The following is a 19,125-nucleotide window of genomic DNA, read 5'->3' on the forward strand; positions in this document are numbered from 1 at the left end:
TGCAACCACTAGTGCTCCACCCCCAAAGCGCCGTTTGAGGGATACTGACTGTGACGATGAGCTGCCCCAACTCGAGGTACATACTTCGGAAGGGGTCTGTTAATCAATTCAGTCTGGTATCGAATCGAACGAGGTATACTGCTTCGCGTTGAAAAATGGGTTAACCAACGTGCGAAGTTTGATTTTTGACCAACCTCGCCGCGTCGCAACTCGATTCTCAATAGTGCGCATAATGCACACGGTGAAGGGCATAGATGCGCACTATAGCGAAGCGACTCGCGACGCGGCGAAGTTGGTCAAAAATCGAAGTTCGCACGCTGGTTCACCCATTTTTAGTCGCGAAGCAGTATAATGGAGGTAATGGCGGAAGTTTTGGAGGTTGCATCCGAAGACCAGGAATCAAGAGCTAAAATTCGAGAGCATGTTCTGGGAAGGATCACTGAGCTGGTCAACGACCGTGTCAAAAAATACCTTGATACTTTAAGGTTATGATAATGCTCCACACCAGCTGACTCAGTGAATACCGAATCACTACGCTGCCTTCAATGGAATTGCCGAGGTTTACTTCGTAAACGCTCGGTACTGATCAACCTTATCAATGAATTAGAATGCAACATAATTTTACTGAATGAAACACATCTTGATAATACTATGTACTTCAACTTGCCCAATCATTCTATATTTCGCAAGGATCATCGGAGCAACTCAATGGGAGTTGCGCTGGCGATTCGGAGAGAACTACACCCCACCGCATTCCAACTAAACGTTCCCGTCGATATTCAACATATATCCTGCCAACTCAGAACTAGTCTAGGAGTAATCACGGTGGTGTCTGTGTACATCCACCCACAAGCTAATGTTTCGGAAAACGGATTAGCTCATTTTCTTCGGTCCGTACCAAAACCTTGCGTCATTGGTGGGGATTTTAATGCGAAACACCCGCTATGGGGCAATAATACAGAAAATCAACGAGGTCGATGTTTATATGATGCTTTAGAAAGCGTAAACCTCGTTGTACTTAACAACGGTGATGCAACTCGCTACGACGCAAATAATTCGTGGAGTGCAATTGATATCACCATAGTCTCACCCGAACTGGTTCCAGGAGAACCCCACGGGAAGTGATCATTTCCCTATCGTATTTGGATTACTGGGAACCACAGTGGACCAAAGGCGTAGCAAATTGAACTGGAGAAAAATCAATTGGGAGACTTACGCTAAGAAGATTGAAGATGACCTTGCCGCATACACAGGGTCGTTGGATCCTATCCGATTCTTTCGTCTGGTATGGAATGCTCTGACACATTCCGCACAAAACCCCTCTCCAAGAACTGACAAGATGAAGATTCCGCAACCATATTGGGACGATGAACTTGCTGCTGCCAAACAGGAGACTAGAACAGCTTTCAAAGCTTGGAAACGGATGCTGACACAAGACGCTTATGACGATTATAATGCGGCAGAGCTAAGGTTTAGGAAGATGATTAAGGAAAAGAAAACTGCCAGCTGGCGAAAATTCTGTGACGGACTTGATGGCACTACTTCAGTCAACACGCTGTGGAAGATGGCACGTCGATACAAAGGGCGCGCTTCATCAGGAGGACGAGAGTGTGTACCCCAACCTGTTTTGGAAGAGTTGCTGGAAAAATTAGCCCCTACGAGTATGCCGAATAGTCCCATGCAGTTTTCAGATTGCACTTGTGAGGATCATATTGAGGGCAACTTTTTCTCAATGTGTGATCTACAGTCTGTCATGAAAACCGGGAAGGATTCGGCTCCAGGCATAGATGGTGTACCGTATTCAGCTATTGCACACCTACCGTTTGTTGGATTACGAGCCTTGCTGAAAATCTACAATGAAACATTCGAGAAGGAGGGCAGTGTTGTGAAAAACTCAATTTCTCACAACTCACGCTTGAGATTTTTCATGCGTGAGTTGTCAATCATGCAACTCAGCAGTCAAAAAATCACGGATGAGTTGGCTCACCTTTTTAACTCAATGTCTCGTATTTCCACAGTTTACTCACACCCGGCAATAATTTCTTGTTAGTCTGGTAAAATTTTGTTAATCCTTTCTAACGTAAACCACAACATTCGGGTTTCACGAGTTTTTGCCGGGTTTTGCGATTGAATCATTCTTTACGGTTTGAGTTGATTGAGTTGATTTTTCATCAAAATCTCAAGCGTGAGATTTGCGAAGCAGATCTCTAATGAGTTTGCTCTCACGGGAGAGCGTATTGATTGAGATTTTGAGTGTGAGTCTATCAACACTGAAGGAGGGAACAGTTAGTGAGTGGAACCTGTTTCAAATCGTAGCTATCCCAAAATAGGGGCAACAGGTGAATTCTTCTTCATCGATTCGTCCAATAGCTTTAGCGTTCTGCTTCCGTAAAACATATGAAATGCTACTCAAAGAAAGGGTAGAATGGCGGATTGAGAACATGCAACTTTTCCCATTCGAAATGTGCGGATTTCGTAAGGGGAAAGGCACCATTGATGCAGCCAACATCATAGTTGAGGAATCCTACCGGGCATTACAAAATCGTGAGCATATGCTGATATGTAGTGTTGACATTAAAAGTGCATACGACAACGTAGACATCGATTGCTTGGTCGCAGAAATGAGAGCGATTGACATCGAAGAATGCGTAATCAAGGCAGTTTACTGGCTATTCCGAGAGAGAGTGATTGTAGCTACGACAAACGATCATCAACAAATTTATCGAACAACCTGGAAAGGGCTTCCACAAGGTTCGCCATTGAGTCCTGTTTGCTTCAACATTTTCATCACCAGGATAATGAACAATATCCCTCGCGGTGTCATCAAAGTGGGTTATGCTGACGACGTTACCATTGCAGTTCGCGGAAAACAGCTAGAAGAAACAAGTGCGAATCTACAAGCTGGATTGAATGGTGTGGTGAATGACCTATCGAAACTAGGGCTTGACATATCGTCTCCGAAGTGCAGCGTTATGGTAATCTCAAAACAACCCTTGGAGGAAGAGCCGCAAATCCATATTGGAGAAGAAACAATACCTTGTGTAGAGTCGATGAAACTACTAGGCATCTTCCTAACATCGAAACTGTCATGGTCTCGCCATATAGCACATCTGAAGCAACGTTCACTGCCCTATGTCAATTTCCTTAGAAGTATCGCTGGTCAATACTGGGGTGCGCACCCGCAAACCATGCTCCAAATCTACAAATCGTGCGTGCGGCCAATTCTCGAATATGGTGCAGTGTTCTTAAGAAACGTTCCAAAAAGGGATGCTTTAGCATTGGACCGCATTCAGTATGCCTGCATACAGATTTGCCTCGGATCAACTAAAACTACACATACAGGTTCTCTGGAAGTCATGGCGGGCTTAACCCCTCTTGAAATTCGTCGAGACGTAGCTATTTTGCGGTTCGTCAACAAGAGGATTGGTCTCGCTCCTTGGGAGAGACAATTTGCAACACGACACGCCATAGAGTCATCGAGATCTCCTCTGAGAGATGCAGTTATTCGTTTACGAGAATTCTTTCCATGGAATCATACCCTTCCAAATCTACCATGTTTCCTCGTTGGCTCTACCGTAAGGAGCAAACGTCTTTCTATTAGCTTCAGAATTCAGGCGGCTATGAAACAATCTACGGATCTTCCTGCAAATGACCTAGTTCAAAGAGAAATGGTAAAATCGTACAATGGATTCAGTGTATGTGCTACTGATGGATCCAAAAGTGTAGATGGAACAGGATATGCCGTTGTTAACAATTTTGGTGCACCTTGTGTTAGTGTGAAATTACCGCACAATATATCAGTGTACATGGCTGAGTTATTTGCGATACTCGACGCAGTTCGCCTCATCAAAGAAGCTCCCATGGGTAAATATGTTGTCATGACCGATAGCATGAGTGCCCTAAAAAGTCTTCAAACCCAATCGGTAGATTCATCGACTCCAATGGCGTGGTTCGAAGTAAAGCAGGCAGTACGTCTAGCTGAATTTGAAGGATCTGAATTATCATTTTTGTGGGTCCCAGCTCATAGCGGAGTTATAATGAACGAGGAGGCTGATGAATTAGCAAAAGCAGCGTGCATTAGTGGAGTCGAACAACCTCATCGACTGACTTATTTTGATGTAAAGTATCCGGCGAAGCAACAGGGAATGCATATCTGGCAGAATAACTGGAGGGATGGAACCATGGGTCGTTTCTGTCACAGCATACTTCCTACTACTTCACAACTACCGTGGTTCGTAGATAGTAATTTAAATCGGAGACAGGTGGTTATACTGTCTAAACTCATCAGTAATCATTCACGTTTGCCAGCCCATCTCAAACGGAATACTCCACTGCACTGTGACGTCACGCATCAATTTTGACAGGTACTGGTCCTGTTGTTTACAGTTTGGACTTAGTACTTTTTTCAAATCATTCTTAATTTCGTGAAAGTTTGCTGCGAGGAGAGGTCAATTCCACTGCAGATATCCACGGATCGTATTATTCTATCTTCCTACCGTGGAAAATCGTCACCATCAGCATGCTGGTGATAGAAATGCGAAGATGAAAAAATGATGGAAAAAACGACTAAGTCCGAAACGTAAACAACAGGACCAGCAGCTGTCAAATAAGTGAGGTTAGGCTCGTCATATGCAGCGCTCTATAGGGTAATTGAGGATGATTCATGTTCCTGTGGTGAAGCACCTTGCGATCCGGATCACATAATATTCGGATGCACTAGATTCCTCAATCAAAGGCGTACATTGTGGACGATGTTAATTAGAAAACAAATAATTCCAGATTTGCAAGTAATGCTTAGGGAACAAGATTTAGAAGTTTTAAAGACAATAGCCGATTTTATTATCGCATGTGATGTTGATATATAGTACTATAAGGTACCGCGGGGCAAGTGGGTAAATGGGGTAAGTGAAAACAATTGATATATTTTACTGAATATGTGAATTAACGTTTTAAACTCATGCGTAAACCTTTGAGGTCATTGAGAACATTACGATAGGTAAGAGATTTCTGAGATTTTTCAGCCATTATTGCATAATAGAGTGAAAAATTATTAACCTGTTAACTGTTACTCCGTAACAAGTTGGCGGCGTACAATCTTATTTTAATATTTTCAGTGGAAAAAAGTTTCGGAAAATAATTTCCTGTACCACTTCTTAGTTGTCCTCTGTGACAGTTTCAAACTGCAATAAAAAAAGTTTTAGAAATCATTCGACGTAGACCTAAAAATAACTAAATTTAAACGCCGTCAATTTTCTTATCAGGTGGGGCAAGTGAAAAGTTTATCATTAGAGATTGAATTTGTGTTTTCTCTTTAAGTAGCCATATGTAAACCTGGTTCGCAATTATCATAGAAAAACATAACGTGCTGATAATCCAAGAAACACTATACTCAAGCGTTAAAAGCTATTAGAAATCATGGAAAATCTCTAAAAGATGTTGCCAAACATTACAATATCAATATGTCTACTTCGGGCAGCCAATTAAAAGAAAGACGTTGACTGAAAAGTTGCAATATTAGAGAACACACGGAAATCTCGTGGAATGTCTATGTAAAGCTAGTTCAAAACATAAAAATGGGGTATAGGTCTATCCACATAAAAAAGACCCTAAATACGTTATTGAAGGATTCCGTTTGAATTCTCCCGAAGAGTTATCCGACGTCATATCCGACTTTCCCAAAAACAAATAACGAGCGGTGGAAATTCTACAGCGCAGAAATGCAATTGCTGTCCTATAATGTAAGACCTAACATTGGAAATGTTGCAATTATAATGTTGTCGAATCATTTCAACTAACATAACTGAACAGAAGAGAATTGAAGTGAAAAGAATAACGTTTTCTTTGTTTACATGTTACTTATGTTATTGTTCATTGGGAAGCCTTAACAAGTGTTAAAGCTAATAGAAATCGTGAATATAACTGTTTGTTTTTGAATTTATTGTTCAAAACGGTAAACTTTTCACTTGCCCCACTTTTGGGGCAAGTGAAAAGTAAGGAGACATTTTTCAAAAACTTTCTATGTATTTTTTTCTTCAATTTTTCATGAAAATCGTTTTCAGCATGCTGCTTATATATGGTGGGAGTCAAGCTAAAAAATATACACAACCTCATTTGTTTCAATTTAAAGTCCCTAGAATTGGAAGAATCTCGACTATGCGAATTCCATTACCCACTTGCCCCACGGTACCTTACTTGACAAACTTTAAAGTAGATGGAGTACCGTGTTCCTTTTAATTCCGCTCCTAAATGCTTATCTTTGACAGATACGAAGTGGAAGTGGATACGAGTAACTGACACTGAAGAAGACTGCAAGTGGTAGTCGAAATACGCGTAACTGTCAAAGATAAGCATTTAGGAGTGGAATTAAAAGGTACACGGTACTCCATCTACTTTAAAGTTTCTCTATTTGAGATTCTGCTCAGAGGATTCGAACATTCATTAAAGAGAACTATACTTGAATTACCACTTGGCAGGCTATGTGTTATTATAAGTAAAGTATAAGTAAGCCAAATAAATCTAAGGAAAAAAAAGAACACAACTTTCGGCATTCAATAAAAACGCACTGAACCTTTTTCAAGCCTTGTCTTGATTTTTATTGGCAATTTTTCCCAGTTTTATCAGTATTACTGTTTTTTCTCCATTTAGTATGCTTGCTTGCACATTGCTACATCCATATGCGAATGGTTCTGATTTTTTTTTGTCATGAAATTCCACCCCTCCGTTCGTTCGTATGTGTGTGAGTGTATTTTTGTGTCTGTATTGTGTGATGCGAGCGTGAATGATGAAGGAATTCGTACCAGGTTCTGAAACTGGCAGTCCAGAATGGCACATTGCACACTACACTAAACACTGGGCATAAAATGTGCGTGGAATCCAGAGAGACACCGAGTTCGCAAAGCCACATCTAACGCAGCACATGATCTTTTTCTCTTTTGTGAAGTTTTTGCGAATGCAAGAGGGGAACGGATGTCTTTTATGCTTCAGATTCATCTCAGTTTGAAAATCATTGGGTAAAACATGAGTTCTTATCGGAAATAAAAAAAAGTCAGATATCACAAATCGGTATAGTTTGCAAAAAACAATCAGCCAATTTCCTTGTCCGTCTCTCCGTGTGATGGATCACTCTTTATTCAGTTCTCTCTCTCTGTTCTTTGGGTTTCTCATCAGCAAATGATCACTCAGTGGAACATAGAGTAGATGATGTCTTTTGTTAAACACTACATAGAACTAATACGCCTAAACATAGTAAAGTGAGACTTAAACGTTAAAAATCATTCCAAAATCTTTGGTATTAAACGATCGTATCATGACCAAGCGGTCGCGAAATTAGTAGAACCAACTAAACTAGAAGTAGTAGTGGTGGTGGTGATGGTGGTGATGAGAGTGAGGATCTTGAGAGCGTTGGAAATGATGGAGAGAAGAAGATACTCAACGGATAAGATCGCAATGGTAATGTTGGCGACAATGGTGCCGCTGTCTTCTTTCCTTCGAAATGCCTTTCTATGGTGGTAAAATAAATTAGTCTTCTTAGCAGATGATGCTGACGATGGAGATGGATAGTGATCATTGCTGCTGATGCTGCTGTTGGAGGCGAGGACCGACATTGAAGTCAGCTGATTGAAGCAAGACAATAGGGTGGATGATGGTAATGGTGGTGATGATGAACGTGTTCCTGTTTCTGCTGTGGTTGTGTTCGCAAAGTAGTTACCAATAAAATCCTCTATGCACCAGCCGGCCTGAATTTTTTTGTCAGTGTTTTTCTTTAAATTATTACGATTACTATTAAGTTGTAGTTTACGATTAATATTATTTCTTAAATTATTATTTAATAATAATGGATGATTTCTATTGAAGGCAACCGCCGACCGGACTGCACAGTCAATAAAAGTCCACATTCGGGCATCATTATTCAATAATAATAATGTTGAGAATTGGTTTGGTTTATTTTTTGTAGTAGTAGTGGTAAAATTAGTGATGCTGTTGCTGTTGTTGTTGCTGCTAGCAGTGCTGTTGGCTACCGCTACTACTGTATTCCGGTGTTCCTGTGTCTCTAGTTATTTCTTCTTCTGGGCCTTCTCGGCGGCTTTGGTTACTTTACCCCCGGTGGCTTCTTTGAAGTTCACCGATTTGATGACACCGACGGCCACGGTCTGACGCATGTCACGTACGGCGAAACGTCCCAACGGTGGGAACTCCTGGAAACTTTCGACGCACAGTGGCTTGCTTGGCACCAGGTTGACGATGGCCGCATCGCCGGACTTGATGGATTTGGGATTCTCTTCGGTGACCTTGCCGGAACGACGGTCGCACTTCTCCTTGATCTCGGCGAACTTGCACGCAATGTGGGCGGTGTGGCAATCCAGCACCGGGGTGTAACCGTTGGCGATCTGGCCCGGGTGGTTCAGGACAATGACCTGCAAAAAGCGGTGGAGAAAAGGGAATACATCAGCAAGATGGTTCAGATTGTATCTTCGATTTTGATTCGACGATTTCAGGTCCATAACCATTTCTTGAAAAGCATCCATCTGATAAAGTTAACTGAGATACATTTTAATAAAATTGGATTATTCCTACTTAACTATACTTAGGCAGGTGAGAAAGAGGTGAAGTGAAGAGAAGATCTTCTATTTTTTGGCAACAATGGCGCCTGCCACGTGCGACTGCATCTGCACCAGTTCATGCGGGAGTGTATGAGTTGGGGTTGGCAGAGAGGTTAGCAGACTGCTTATGTAACAGGCGTAAGTGAAGGCATGATATAATTATGGAAGAATGGAAGCGTAAAAACGGTTCCTTATCCGTTTCTGGTTCTAGCGATTGCTATGAACGAATATACTAAGTGTGATACATTAAGAGTGGAAGATAGAAGGAAGTTATAGATACAACTACAAAGTACAAGGAAGGGCCTGGGGTTTGAACCCATGAACTTCTTCATGTAAAGTAGACCCCAACCCCGTCTCATAAAAGACGTAGAAAATGCGAACTGAAAAATTATAAAGGCTTCTGGGAAGAACAAGATCCTTATCATGCTTCTTAAGCACGAAAATGTGGAGCTTTATCAATCGGTCCATCGAGTGTTTGAAGGACGAAGAAATGCCCGCCGAATTTAGGTACAGCATCTGTTCAATTTTGGCAACACGTCCAAAAAGATAATGTTGCCAAAAACGAACGGTCTTTTCGGTAGCACAATTTGTTGTGAATTAATTTGCAAAGTCATACTTAAATTTTAGTTTTGATTAAATTGTAGAAATTGTTGATTATAATTGGCATGCTAATAAAATTTTGGAAAACCGTTCGCGCGGTGTTAAAATGAATGTTGTCTGAATCGAACCGTTCCAAAATCAAACGAACATTGTACTGTTAATCTTTGCACCCAATATCTGACGTAGGGTCAATAGGGGCAGTATGGTCCACCTAAGCAAAAGTTCTTGAAATGCATAGAAACAAAATACAATTTAATCGATTCATAAGCTTAATTTGTAGTTTGAAGTATTTCCTTTCATACCACAATTGTATTTTGGTAAAAAAATTACTTAGAATTTTGTTGGGAACATTTTTGAAAAACACTATTTTGTGTGTGACTCTACACTATACGGGGCGAAATGGTCCCTCCTACGGGGCAATATGAGCCACCATACTAAGTCCTATTATTTTAAATGGAAAACCGTTCGTAAGGCTTAATTTAGAAGAAAGGCACTATACATGATAGAGTTAAGTACAAAAACTGGGTTGAAGTCTGTTTTGAATCATGAAAAGGTATGTTTTGCTGACCGTTCAAAAAATCATGGTTCTAAGAGCTTCAGTTTTCAAACATTATCATTCAAATAAGTTGAACCAATTAAAAATTCTAGTTTTAATTAAAATCACGTGCAACGACAATATTGCAATGAAACTGCAAAAATTACATGCCATTTTTGATTATTTTTGTGATAAGATAGCTTTGACCGGCTATGACCATATTGCCCCGTTCCCAGATGTTTCATATAAATTATGTTTTATTGAAAATTTATTTTAGAATCTATACAATTTCGTGCACATAATGCCATTAAATAATGAAAGAACGAACTGCTGTGAAAAAAATTGAAAACAATAAACAAAACTTTATGCAAAGCTTATTTTTACATCCAAAATCTTATAAGATTTTCGTAGTAGCATCAACGTTTCAGATTTTTATCGATATATGAAGTACAAAATCATATTTTCGCGTGGTTTTCACGTTGGTGGCTAATTGAAGCATACTTTATGAGGTCCTAAGGTTATCGAGGTGAAAAACTGTTTTTTAAGCTCAAATGGAAGGTGACCCGTTTCACCCCGTATGACCATACTGCCCCGCCTTCCCCTACAGAGAAGTACTTATGAAGATATGAGAGCATGAAGAAATGCTCACCGATTGATTGGATGGCCTTATACGTGCAATCCACATAGAAGGACGAGTATACCCCATTAGGCATAAAGACGTTAGACATAAGGACGTTAGGCATAAATATGTTAGGCATAATGGACGTTAAGCATAAAGACATTAGGCATAATGGATGTTAGGCATAAAATAAGTTAGGGGTCGTCCATAAATGACGTAGCTTTTTAGGAGGGAGGGGGGTATTTAAGAATTTGTGACGAAGTGTGACGAGGAGGAGGGAGGGGTCCTAGCTAGTGGACGTAGCATTTTGAATCCAGTTCGTAAAAAGAAAGGCGCTGAAAAAAAATGCATATGTACAATTATTTTTTTTTCAAACTTCTTTTTTTCACTTATAAACTTGGGTTATAAAATTATGATTAATAAATTTATAAATAAACAAAATAAAAGTTTAATAAATTGTTTAAAAATCAATGCACTAACTACTTGGAGTACATTTTTTTGCCATTTGTTAACATGACATAAGGTCAGCCGTTTTAGTATTATCCATATTTTCTGTTGAGCCTTTATTTCTTCAAGAAAATAGAACATGTTATTCTTGGCAAATATCATAAAGATATTTATACCGTGAATTATGTCTTCAATATTGCAGGAGATCTCCACCAAATCAACTCATCATTTGTTTTAATATATCAATGCTCTTGCTGGAATAGCCTGAATATTGATGAGGGTAATAGATTCGAATGTTATCAAAATTGCCCTATCATTAAATTTTCTTAATAACTCGGTAATTTGAAGAATTTTTATTATTTAACTGTTTAATTATAGGTTGTGTAAGATTATTCCAGTATGGCAACGATAATGAAATTCAACTGAAGTATAAATAGAGATTATTGTTTTTTGTATAATAATCGCTAAAGTTTTCTAAACATTCCAAATATTTCAAGTGTAATCTTTTATGTATCTGACCACTGTTTGCTAAAATGATTTGAAATTGGATAATATTAACGATGATTCTTTTCAAATTAATATATTTTCTTGATCATCTTCATTGAAATCTATTTCCTAAAAAACAAATAATTTAAAAAACAATCCTGTAATATAACGAAATTTTTATTCAATATATTTTAAAATATATTGGACTCTAACTCGACAGTAACGAGCTTCATCAATCCAATCAAAAAAAATTTCACATTTTTTATAGTAAGAACAGCAAAAGTAATATAATTTAACCTATATGAAACTGGAAACCAAAACCAAGAAAAATGTTTATTTAAAACTTTTCCAAATTACTTTTGATCGCTTCTGTATATCAAACTGTTAGATTAGATTATCCTTACATTTCAGTCAGTAATTAATATCAAACTTTGTATTGAACTTCTCAATTCCAATAGTTTGTTTCAACCCAGTCACTAAGAAAAACAAATAAAAAAAATATGGGGCTCTGCACAAAAATCATGCCATCTCTTTCACTCCTTCATGAAATTAGTAAACAACAAGGCCAGTAAACGTCAAAATCCCATACAAAATCAAAACCGTGCAGAGCCCCATTAGGGGGGGGTGCTTGATATGCTACACGCAACTGTAGTCGAAATCAGATTGTTGTTAATTATTTCTGTCAAATGTACTAGTAATGTGGTGTAATGTACCGTAAACATAGTAAATTGGTCTGAAATTGCATGGTAGTTTCAAGAATGGGCGTAGTCAGCTAAAATTGTAATTTTTACCACAGTTTTTTTTTCCCGTGTACGTATTTTCCAGAGGGGAGTGCCAGCATTTGTGACGAAATGCTACGAGGGGGGGGGGGGTGGTGAGTGTAAAAAATCAGTGAAAAAATGCTACGTCATTTATGGACGGCCCCTTAGGCATAATGGACTTTTGCCATAAAATAACTTGCGTGTGTGCCATTCAAAACTCATCTCATATCGATTTTTCGGGGTAGCGATTGGGCTACTTTCCCCGAATATCGTTTCCCCGAATGACCCGTTTCACCAAAAAGATATTTGGCGAATATTGCATATTGCCAAAAATACCGAGATCGGTGAAACTCGAAAGAACCGCCTATCAAACAAAGAAGGGTGCATTTCAGATAATCAGTTTGCTCACCACCTTAAAATGTATAAAAATATGACAATTGTGAGTGCCAAATACTTTTCGGGGAACCGGGGTATTCGGGAATCTGGCATTCAGGGAACTGGCGTTCGGGGAAACGACATTCGGGGAAAAGTACCACAACCGTTCTTAATATGTAACAGATCATAAAAAATAGTGAAAAATTCATACAAAAAGCTTCACGAGGTTAATTGATTGGTTATAAATAACTATTTTCGGTGTTATGAAATTTGACAATGAATCCATTATCGCAAGATATGCAAGAAGATTGTTGTCATGATCATTGTTATCATTCTGAAGTCCGGTTCAGTCCATTATTGTAAGTATCGATTTATATTTGCGATGTGCAAGTGTTATTAAATTCTATGATGTTTAGTTTGGAGAGTATATAACATTTTTTGTTATATATCTCTTACATAGTTACGTTGATTTTAAAGAAATGAATTCTTCCATATAATTGTTAGTACTTATAATACAAATGATTTTCGTGAAGACAACAATCTAGAGTCAAGTCAAAAATTCATGTTATGATAGGTGGCATTCTCTTCGACAATAATATTCTGGTAGTGTGACGCAAAAAAAGCGTTAAATTCTCACTTCGAGTCTTCTCATCGATTCAATGTAGTGAAACAGTTCCCTCTTCTGCCAACAATTTTCGATGATTTTCAAACAATTTTGATCAGCCACATATGTGAGCATTGCCGAAACATTTTGAAAACATTTGAAATTCATCGAATTTTAAAAGTAAAATTTGATTTCAAAGTCAATTTAACAGTCAAGCTCAAATTAAACATAGCACAGTACTCAGCATATAGCATGGCATGCATTTTTTGATTGAAATAGTTGCATTTACAATTCCAGTAACTATAAGAATAGCAAGAATCCACAAAACAACATATTATTGGAAGAAGGCCTCTTTCTTCCAGTCAATAAATTGACCGTATAAGTATAAAGAATAGCCTATGATTCAAAGAAGGGAAAATGTATGTTGGGAATATTAAGAGGAATAATGACATTAGTTACTGAATAAGTATGTCTCGAAAGAACAGTTAATAATAAAAGAAGAAAAAATTGCTGATTAAAACATTAGCAGCAAAAACTCCAATAATGTTGTCGTCAGTATAACTATGAAGAACAGCCTTCAATTTAAGGAAGGGATAATCTCTGATGAAAAATTAGCCAATAATATGTGTATAAACAAACTCAAAAGATGAGCAGCAGTTACAACGTCGTTCTTATTCTTAGCATTACGCCCGAACCCAAGTTCTTAGCTCAGTGTTCGAGGAGCACTTCCACAGTTATTAACCAAAAGTTTGCTTTGCCAAAATGGCCATTTAGCATTCTTATTTGTGCACGATACATGAGCACGATTATACTTCATGGCCAAGGATCCTGGATCAACTTAGAACCGAACTTGTCCTAGAAATTGACATCAAAGGATTCACAATTATGGGATGACTGAAATCGCATTTCAAAGGACACACTTTTGATATTTGAAGCCCTCCACAATTACCAAAAAAGTCAGCTCATTTTTCACACAAACAATTTCAATTTTAATTTTGAAAATTATGCCTATCGTCCATTATGCCTAATGTCCATTATGCCAAACATCCATTATGCCTAACGTCCTTATGCCTAACGTCGTGCACCCTAGAAGGACATAGATTGGTGTGCGCCAATTACAGAGGAAATCTTTTGATAAATACGACGTATTAAACACTTCCGCGCGTCCTGAGCAGGCTTGAGGAGTTCTTTCTCGGCGAATACCAGACTGGTTTTCGTGAGAGCCTATCAACAGCAAAACTAATGTTCACTTTGCGAATGATCTTTCAGATGAATACTGGCTACAAGCTACTCATCGTCTGCTGTTGATTTTAGGGCAGCGTACGATTCGATAAAGAGAAATGAGTAGCAGCAGATCAGTCTAAACATGGTTTTCCAGCGAAACTAATGAGGCTGATTAAGTGCCGGATGGTTCGAAATCAAGTGTTCGGATAGGAGACAAGGTGTCAACCTCGTTTGTGACGTTAGACCAGGCCTGCTCTGCCTTGTTGAACCAAAGGCCAATTCTCAGTAACAATATTGTGTGAAGTATGTTCTGTAACATATTACCGAATTCATAGAAAGTTTCTAAGTGCATACAGGGTGTCCGAAAATCATCCGTACAAACTTTGAAAAAAAAAAAACAAATAAATGTGTTGAATGGTCGTCGAGAGCTGTTTTTCGTGTTTTATGACGGCAGGAAAAGTTCCATGGATTTGGATTTGAATCGTATAATTTATATTTTCAGTCACTGACATGTAAGTTATTTCAGATCATAATAGGAAATTTAGATTCATCTTGTTTTAGATTTTAGGGAGAAAACGTCTTTAGCATGACTAATGACTCAGAAATAACATCTCCGAAAAATTTCAGTTTGCCTATCTCAGTAAGAAGCAATAATTTCGAAATTATTTTTCTATTTTGTGTTAGCATGTAAATGTATTAAAAACGTAGGGTAATTTACGGCTTCGGCACCATTCGACTATTATCGTCAACCAAACTTCAAACGCCAAATACACAGTAATTTTCCATCAAAACACATCAATAAAATCATTCAGATGATACAGATTCAGATTCATTGTATTGTCAGCTTCCTGCTGACGAGATTTTCGAGACTGATCAAACAATTTCGTCAGAGATGTCATCAATTCAAATGGAAACGCCTCAAAATGCGACTGATTTGGAGCTTCCGAAGAGATTTGCCGACAATAGTTACACGCACATGGGATGTTCGAAGCGTTATAAAAAAACGTTTCCAAAAGGCTTTTAACATGTCTATCGGTGTGAATTGATGAAGTATTGATCAGCGCTTAAATGTAAACAGACAAACATGTAATTTGAAAAAAAAAGAAATTACAAAAGAAACTCGGTATTGGCTTAGACTGCCGACAATGAGCCTTTGTACGTGCCATAAATTCCTTTGTTCTTTTGACTTCTACTGTGCGCCGTGTGTTGGTGCTGTCTCGCTCTCTCTCACGGGAAACTTGAAAACAGAGCGCACAGTAAAAGTCAAACGTTATACGGCATGCATAGGCTCATACGTAAATTCCAAAGCAGGCTTTGGAAAAATTAACGTGAAAAATAACGAGCCATGAACGAAAACAAGACAGACACACACCACCCCACAGTGGTTCGATCTAGAACAAATGTCGGACAAAACCTCAAACTCTCTTTAAAATAGCTGAAATCATATATGTGACATATTTTATGCCATATTGAACTATTACACGATACATTTTCAACTTTTCCAATCTTCCTTACAAAATGGTCAACTTAGGCAGGCTGGTTCGCAGTTATTTATTAACGGATTGAAATGAAATTTTCACAGCATGCCAGGCATTACTTGAATTTCAACATATATTTTTGAGTAATTTTTCCATGCACAACTCCAATAGTAAAAACAACTAGACTAAAACGCAATTTTTGACAAATATATTATTCATCCAAAGATATGGAAGCACTACACAAAAACCATCATAAGTAAATATGTTCATCTCGTCTTAATGGCCACCTTATTAATTAAATGCGCCAATTTTTCAAATTTGTAAAAAAACTACGATGAACTCGTGATTGGAAAAAACCACTCAAAAATATATGTTGAAATTCATGTGACGTCTGAAATAAAAATGTGAAAATTTCATACACATTTCTCCATAAATATCTCAGATCTAACCCTGCCTTTATGCAAGTATCATCCATTTAATCAGTTTCAGCATGATTGTCATGTCTTCAGCTTCAGTATGTTATCATACTTGTTTTAACAGCTAAAGCAAGTCCACGTAGGGAATGTTTTTTTTTCTCAATTTGTTTCATTTTATCTGGAGGCTGCATGTCGAAGGAAATAGTTTCGTTCAACCATCTTAATAAGCCGAGATAATTTGTGTTATTCTATTTAGTAACAGCTCAATTTTAAATTCAAGGTGGTTCAATATCCTAATAATCTATATAAATAAAAATGGAGTGGTGTTTGTATGTCACGAAATGGCTTCCAAACGGGTCAACCGATATGAATGATTATGTTTCCGTTTTGTTCGTCATGTGTTCCGACGTGTTTGTGTGTATAACAATCCCAGGATATTCAGCGGGGAAGTCGGAAAAAACGAGCGTTAACGGAACTGTCATTGTGCATGGGGCGATCCATAGCGTTTTCCAACAGCCTACTTGATGGCAAGACGAAGTTTGCCGGGACCACTAGTATCAAATAAAGGTATAGACAATGTTTATCTCAGGTATAACACCAAAATATTGCATATATAGGGGTCCAGAGAATCCTAGCGGTAAACGCGCAGCTATTCAGCTAGACTAACCTGAGAATCGTGGGTTCGAATCTCACCAGTCGAGGGTCTTTTGGTAAAGTAAATTTTCTCGACTTGCCAGAGCATAAAGTATCATCGTACTTGCCAGACAATATACACATGCAAAAATGGTCAATCGGCAACGACAGTCCTTAGTTAATAACTGCGGAGGTGGTTATAATAACATCTGCCTGCTTAAAAGCAGGCTTTGTCCCAGTTGGGACGTAACACTAGAAATAAAAAGAAGAAGAAGAAGATTGGAGCAAGTTTTTCGTTTCTTCTCGGAAAGGGATGCAATTCATGGCTACTGCGATTGCAATTACTAGCGTATTACAGGATTATTATTATTAAATTAGAATTGCACTCCTTACTCCTTCAAACGCGTAGAAAGTGGTCTATCGCAAGTTTTCGCAAAATAATTTGTACCCTACTTGAAAGCTCTTGTTTTTAGCTTTCTAATGAACTTATTCTCATCGCGGGCATTCGCGGGCTACTAATGTCTTAGGGTACTTTTATAAAAAATAATATGTTTTTTGAACAATTTTAACTTTAATTCACTTTGTATGAATATAATGAAAATTTTTATTCACCTCAGGTATGCTATATGTATATAAAAACAACTTCTCTGAAGATACCATTGCGGCTTGAGCTCTCTTTAAATTCATAAATAGCTTGTGAAAAATGGATCGTAAATATTAATTTTCTTGAAAAATCATGTCCACGGTCCACTCAAGGAGCTGTATAAAATTCAAACTCCAATGAATCTGCTTCAAACTTTGGATTTGAACAACAGAAGTGCACCCACTGCTTGGCACCGATCACTGTGTGTCAACACTTGTAACATTCGCTGACCCACTCTCATTCTGATCAAGACACAAAGGCGAATGTTTTTTTTTTATTTTCTGTGCTATGTTTGCCGCCAAAGGGGTGTTCAATGATCCAATAGATTATAATTAGGTTGTTAAAGGCTGTCTTACCAGAAAATATGAAAGTCGTTACCAATTTAATGCAAAACATAAATCAGCCTTATGGCTCGATACTGTTGCAGTCTGTGAGAGTTGCTTCTCTTGAACGCTCTCGTGCCACGTACCAGAGAATTTGTTTATATAGAGAAGCGCGGATTCTGAACCCAAAGGTTCCAATTGAATTGTCAAACGTGGTTCCAATCGAACAAATTCAATGAGACTCAAAGAGATGTTACGCAAAAATGACGATGGATGTGGTTAGGGATTTGTATTGTGATTATTATCCCCCTTTTCAATTTTTGACCAAGACATGACAGCTATACTCCTGTCGAAAAAAAATTCCTAGGTAGATTGATTGTGTAGGTACTTATCTGGTGTTAGTATTTAAGGTAAAGAGATGCGACGATTTCTTCAGTGGATACGAGTAACTGACACTGAAGAAGACTGCAAGTGGTAGTCGAAATACGCGTATCTGTCAAAGATAAGCATTTAGGAGCGGAATTAAAAGGTACACGGTACTCCATCTACTTTTAAGTTTCTCTATTTGAAATTCTGCTCAGATGATTCGAACATTCATTAAAGAGAAACAAGATGCTTTCCTTAAGGTGTTCATTTTACCACGCCTTCACCTAAACATGACTTCTGATAATGAAAACATTAGTAATATCTAATCTAATCTGAAGGAACAAGTTTTTCTGAAAAAGAGGCCCCCACTAGCCAATGGCCCCGGGCCCCCACATTTGTAAATCCCTCCCTGGGTATGACCCTAGTTATAAAAACCTATATCAGCGATAAACAGCTGATACAGCAGGTTCTTGAAACGAGGTCAAAGTAAGTCTTACGAAAGTGTGTCACCAATGTAAAAACCTAGATGAAGAAATGAAAGCGGAGTTCGTCATTGCGATGTAGACGATGTAGCCAGTGCGTCGGTTCATCTACGCAAAGATTCACATAGGTGGCAACGCTATTAGGCTATGCCTTTAGCGTTATGCAATTTATTAATGGGCCCTTGGTGCTTCAGATGTCATAAGTCTTGAAATTACAAAGTTGCGGCCCAAGTTGTTCGGGCACTAGTGGATGTCAGCAACCTCAGACACCAGCAACTCAACAGGAAAATGACTAATCTATAGCGGTCCTGATTCGACAGTATATTCCGAAATGTAAACTCGAACCCGCGATGTGCGTCTACGAAGCAGTAATTGCTAAGACCAGAATATACAGTCAACTCTCCATAACTCGATATTGAAGGGACCATCGAGTCAGGGAGATGTTACAGAACACAATATCAGTGCAATTGCGATTCGAGGGACAATCGAGGTAGCCACGAAAACCAATTTTTACAATGGTTCTTTAACTCGAT

At 38.4% G+C, this 19,125-nt stretch overlaps 1 protein-coding gene across 4 annotated transcripts in view; it reads right to left on the minus strand.

The window, feature by feature from the left end:
• Positions 1 to 6,568: 6,568 nt before the first annotated feature.
• LOC23687721 (elongation factor 1-alpha) overlaps positions 6,569 to 19,125 on the minus strand; it is a 53,371-nt gene continuing 40,814 nt past the window's right edge. For 3 of the 4 annotated variants that reach the window (XM_021853582.1, XM_021853583.1, XM_021853584.1), the window contains exon 4: positions 6,651 to 8,414. In XM_021853582.1, coding sequence (XP_021709274.1) covers positions 8,055 to 8,414 — 360 coding nt within the window. In that variant the 3' untranslated portion in view covers positions 6,651 to 8,054. Of the gene's footprint in view, positions 8,415 to 19,125 lie in introns of all 4 variants that reach the window. The other variant, XM_011495023.2, reaches the window with a different exon arrangement.

This window comes from Aedes aegypti, chromosome 3, assembly GCF_002204515.2.
Source record: "Aedes aegypti strain LVP_AGWG chromosome 3, AaegL5.0 Primary Assembly, whole genome shotgun sequence".
Classification (NCBI taxonomy): Eukaryota; Metazoa; Arthropoda; class Insecta; order Diptera; family Culicidae; genus Aedes; species Aedes aegypti.